Source organism: Echinops telfairi, unplaced genomic scaffold (genome assembly GCF_000313985.2).
Source record: "Echinops telfairi isolate 266 unplaced genomic scaffold, ASM31398v2 ScPeMD7_7469;HRSCAF=8507_1, whole genome shotgun sequence".
Lineage (NCBI taxonomy): Eukaryota > Metazoa > Chordata > Mammalia > Afrosoricida > Tenrecidae > Echinops > Echinops telfairi.
The window spans coordinates 30,875,196-30,880,717 of NW_022111373.1; the positions used below are offsets into that span (position 1 = coordinate 30,875,196).

The window sequence follows — 5,522 nt, forward strand, 5'->3', positions numbered from 1 at the left end:
AACGTGGTTGACAGGATCTCTTCTGATGAAGACAGAATCCCTCTAGGCCTCCGTGAGCAGTGAGTGCTATTTCTATTGAGCTGGGGTTAAAGAGGATGGAAAATGTGAGCCGATCTCTCAAGGGATGGGACATCGTTATCCTTATTACAGACATACAGAAAATGGACCCTGTCCCAGGACAGAGAGAGGGAGGGAGTTTGACAGCGAATTTAGATCCTCAGTATTGACTTTAGACCAGCGGTTCTCAACCTGTGGGCTGTGGCCTCTTTGGGGGTCAAACGACCCATTCACAGGGGTCGCCCGATTCATAACAATAGCAAAATGACAGTGATGAAGTAGCAACGAAAATAATGTTATGGTTAGGGGGTCACCACCACATGAGAAACTGTACTGAGAACCACTGCTTCAGACTGAGCCGGGAACACAACCGCCCTGTACTCTTCTGAAATCTTAATGGTCCACGAGAAGTGGTGCACAGCGCTGCTCCGAGTAGTGTTCAGATTTGTCTCAACCCCATTAAATCAAGGAAAGTGGATCTGGTAAGTGGAACGTCTTAAAAAAATAATTTTTTTTCCTGCACAATTATTCAGGTGGCTTTTCCTGTTTCGCTCTTCCTCTTGGATTGGGTCCTGTAATTACTATCGCAGAGCTGGAAGGATGCCTGCTCGCACGGCAGCGTCTCCTGGGCTCGGCCTCCCCCCTCCCCGCCCCCCCGCCGCCCGGCCCCTCCCCGCCCCCGCCCCCTCCGCGCCGGCGTAGCCAGCAGCTAGACAGCTGGGTTCAATCAGAATCCACTCACAACTCCAGAGCCTTCCGAGGGGAAACTTCGGCGTGTAGCGCAGCTCCGCTCGCTCTGCCTCTCTCCGGCTTGCTTTCCTTCCCCGGAGCCGCGGCGCGGGGTCTGCGCGTCCCGCTGCCAGTCTGCTCCGCAGCCGGCCGGGGGGTGGTGGCCGGCGCTTCGGTGCCCGCCAGCCGGTCATGGGGGAGGGCGAGGCGCCCTAGGACGGGGGAGGCAGCGCGCGGGCCCGGGACCGGCGGTGGCTCTGCAGCTGCAGCAGCGGCGTGCGCGCCGCGGCCCCGACGCCTCTCACGGCCGTGGCTCGTGGCTGAACCGCCCGCCGGCTCCGGCTCCTTTTCGGAGTGTTTGCATCCTGCGTTTGGACTTCGCGACTGTCCTGGGCGAAGATGGCTGTCTAAAATAAAATGCACGGGGAGGCACCGAGCCGTGGACATCGAGCTTGTTAAGTCCAGCTCCCCATCCTCGAGACCCGGAGGAGGACGAGCCCGGCTCTGAAAAAGTGCAGTCATGAATTCTGGAGTTGCCCTGAAATATGGCAACGACTCCTCGGCGGAGCTGAGCGAGGTAAGAAGCCGCTGAGGCCGGGGGCTCGGCATTCTCCGGCCTTTGGCTTTCCGACCAACCGATCCTATTTACCCCCCCCCTCCCCCAACAAATCGTGCTCCCGGTTTGGAGGCGGCGTAATTAAAGATTAATGGATTTTCTGGATCTTGTTTTAACTTGTAGCGTTACGCAGGAAATGACCTGAACTGGCTGATAGTCTGAATGAGAGCTTTTTAAAAAAAGGCGGTGGGGGGAGGAACAGTGCTCACCCTACCGCCCAGGCGTTTCCCTGTCGTCGTCGTCCGTCCCCCCCCCCCAATTTAAAGACTCGCAACACCTCCCGTTTGTGGTACAAGGAATGCCTAGGGACCAGCTGCGTTTCAGTAAGTACTGTGAGTGCGGTGGGTGGGGAGCCCACTGGCGTGTCACGTCTGCCGCGTCGGCTCAGTCGGGCTCGGTGGTCGGTCTGCTCCGCGGAGCTGGGGCTCCGAGCTGGGGAGGGGCGTGGGAGGAAGCACTTCAAAGCCGCTTGGAACTTTATTTCCTGCCTGGATGGGACTCCGGAGTCTCGGGGGCCAGCGCATTTGCAATTCCTGTGCTCACAGTCAGACGTCCGCTGGCGTGTTCGCCCGCAGCTTTGACACCACTGCGACAGCAGGCAGTATGCAAATGTGTGCGCGGTCCCAGGCGCCCGCCGCCCGGTCCGCCGGGCCGGGAGAGGCGCACCCCCCGCAGGCTTTGAGCACCTGGGCCGCGGCGGTCGGGGGGAGACCTACTGTACCGGGCCACCCTTAGAGGCGAGCCTCGCGGGCGGTGGCTTTTCCTCTGAGCCCCGCCACCCAGCCCTTTAAGGGATCAGGGTAGGAGAGTCTACTCGTGGGGTACGCTGCTGAGAAAAGGGGGGAAGAAAAGACCGGGGTAAAAACTGCCGGAAGGCAGATAGCGGCGACATCTGATTACAGTTGGCCGGGGAGAAAGAAAGGCTGCCCCTTGGGGGGCGGGGCGCGGGGGAGATCGGGGGTGGGGGTAGAAAGCTGATAAGGTCTGCAGTCCTACTGAGAATGCCCTTGGCCCCGCCCTGTGCCTCTGAGCCGCCTCCTCCAGCAGTTCCCGCTCTATTTAGTGGAGCACTGAGAAGGGGTTAGCCCGAGGAGCTTGGAGGCGTTCCCTGATCTGGAGTTTCCACCTGGGATGTGGAAGTCTCAGGATTTAAGAGGACTTAATTTAGAAACAGGAGGCAGGAAGACCTAGCAGATTTTTTTGTGTGTGCCAACTTTAATGGCAAAGATACGTCTCAAATCCAAAACGGAACCTGGCTACCGAACTAAAAGATATTTAAGGAGAAACCTTCCATTCCTCTTGTAATGTCATTTGAAAATCCCAAGGCAAAAAGGGACGGGGAGCCTTTGCAAGCCCTTCAGGTCCTTCTCAGCGGCAGCCTCAGTTTTCTGGCTCCTGAAGTGCGCTGCTTGGCGACCTTTGTTTAAAATGAAGCACAGGTAGCTAGAGCACAATGGAGAAAAGAGTGTCAGGACCGGTGTTAATTGCCTTGGCACAAGGGCCGGGCGTCGGAAGATAAAGCTCCTTTCTTGGCTCCCTTCTCGGCCTAGTCTACTGTGTCACGATGACGCCCTAGAAAGTTAGCAGTCCAAAGCAAAGTCTTGTGAGGACGTTGTGACCCCAAGGTTAGAACAATATTTGTGTATCTCTAAGGAAATAAGTTTCTACCACAACCAGATACTTGATCAAATTTTCTTTTTATTTCCCGTAATGTCTGCGGATTCACTTTTGCTCCCTTCACAGCCAGGTCCAAGTTCCACGTTTTAGTTGCCTTTCCACCATCGCTGGTTTCCCTCCCGATTTGGGTGGTCAGAGTAGTTTGTAAGGTCTGTCACTTTGTACCTATTTCAAGTAAGTGTACCTGTTAAGGTAATGTGTAGTGATTGGGCGGAGTTGGGAAGTGCCTTAAATCTCTCTTCTATTTTAATCAATTAACATCTCACTCAGTTCTGGTTTAATCAATAAACAAGTTGGCATTTATTACTCCTCACTCCGTACAATCCATAGATCACACAATTCATGTTTCTCAAATCAATTCCTTTGTGGAGTGTCTTTTTATGTATTTTGTTTTCCCTTGTGAAGCTTGGTGTAAAGTGGCCATCCTCTTTTGATGGTTGACTCCTCCTCCTCACCTGGAAACAGAAGTAATAAAACCTCCTTGTGGCCCCTTTTGTGCCATTATCTCTTACTGCTCAGGAGTCTGTGTTGTCTGAAGGTCACTGTGAGGTCAGACTCAGCCTGATTTTCAGCAGGCATTGCTTGGGAGGGAATAACTGATGAAAGGATCCAGCAATACCAGGGGATCATAAACAAGAGGCCTCTCTCATTGTGTTGACTTGGGAACCTACCTCCTTCACCAGGGTCCTAGCCTCCGGAGTCATTAACCCTTTGACAATAATGTTGACACTGACTACATCACATCCCTGACAAGGGGAAGTGACTAATCAATTCTAGGGATCAAATGCTCAATCCCTTAGTGCAAGGGTTCTCAATCAGTGGGTCGTGACCCTTTGGGGGGGGTCGAATGACCCTTTCACAGGGGTCGCCTGAGACCATTGAAAAACACATATTTCCGATGGTCTTAGGAATTGAGACACCGCTCTTATGTCCATCTCGAGGCGGATCCGCCCACATGCAGATAGGCCCACATATGAGTATCCAATGTGAAGACTGTTACCCATGCTACACCATGCTTCAAGACAAAATTTCATTGATTTGTAATTAGAAATATTTCAAAATATGTAATTACATAATGTTTTTGTGATTAATCACTATGCTTTAATTATGTTCAATTTGTAGCAATGAAAATACATCCTGCATATCAGATATTTACAGGACAATCCATAACAGTAGCAAAATTACAGTTATGAAGCAGCAACAAAAATAATTTTATGGTTGGGGGTGACCACAACATGAGGAACTGTATTAAAGGGTCTCGGCATTAGGAAGGTTGAGAACCACTGCCCTAGTGAAAACAATTACGGTGTTGGCCTCTGTGCTGAGGGCTTCAGGAATGCTGGGACAGGTGCAGGAGAAGCAGGAGGATTTCGGATGTGAGGGATCCCTAAGAAGGAGACCAAGGGCTCGGGTTGAGCTTGTGGTGTTTTGCATGTGTGAGAGCTTTAAGGCAAAAACAGGAGATTTGTGAGTGTGTTCCTCCTGTGTCTTTAGTTTGAACCATAGCTGAGTAAGATCCTGTGAGTGGATTACAGAAGATAATAAAAATGCCTCTATTGGTGGCCATTGGACACATTTTAATTTACCCAACACCACAGGTGACTTATATCAAGTTTGAACACTTGAATCAAAACACTTGAATCCTGATCTTTATCATTTGACAGATATTTTGAGAAGCATGTTGTTTTTTTTTTGCCAGTCACTGTATCTATATTCCTGATGCTGCTGACCAGTAAGCACTGGGCTATAAGCAAAAAGGTCAGTGGTTTGAACCCACCAGATACTTGGAGTGAGGAAGCTAAGGCTAACTGCTCCTATAAAGATGCCCTTGGAAACACTGTAAGGTCGCTGTGAATCTATGGGAGAGAGTCTGGCTTGGCTGGTTTTATCAAAGACTCAAAGAATGGGTTTTTTCTATTATTAAAAGGTGGTTTAGGGAGGACTGCAACTTCAGCCAAACCCAAAGTACCTAGAAAATTAACTGTTAGTTCTACTCTCTTGTAATCAAGAAGCTGTGAATAGGTATACTTTCAGCGCTATTAAATTATCTGCAAAGCTTGCCACGGAAAACTCTTGTCTCCTTCCTCAGCCTCATAGGTTACTGATAAAATCTGTGAAGTCAGTACAACAATCTCAGAGTCGGACTTGAATTGAAACATCTGTTCAGAATAGCTGTCTACTGGACCTGGTTGTTCTATCTATGTGGAAAAAGTGAAAATGTATCTAAGAGTTTGCTCATTCCTGACAATCACTAAAACCCTTGTGGATGAAAAAAGGTTTTCATTCAAAAGAATACAGACTTCCTTGTGAAAAAAAGAACTAGATGGTACCCAGCCACTGGTAGGTTTCTGGGATAATTTGTCAGTTCTTGCTTTTCAAAGCTGAAAGAATTCACACGGCAGAAGCACTTTTGTAAAACCAAGTAATTTTATGAAGGAAAGGG

General features: G+C 50.2%; 1 protein-coding gene across 1 annotated transcript in view; it reads left to right on the forward strand.

The window, feature by feature from the left end:
• Nucleotides 1-1,147: 1,147 nt before the first annotated feature.
• Nucleotides 1,148-5,522, forward strand: part of MCC (MCC regulator of WNT signaling pathway) — a 332,143-nt gene continuing 327,768 nt past the window's right edge. Inside the window, exon 1 of the mRNA XM_013005658.2 lies at nucleotides 1,148-1,363. Within this exon, the coding sequence (XP_012861112.1) occupies nucleotides 1,307-1,363 (57 nt within the window). The 5' untranslated portion in view covers nucleotides 1,148-1,306. The remainder of the gene's footprint in view (nucleotides 1,364-5,522) is intronic.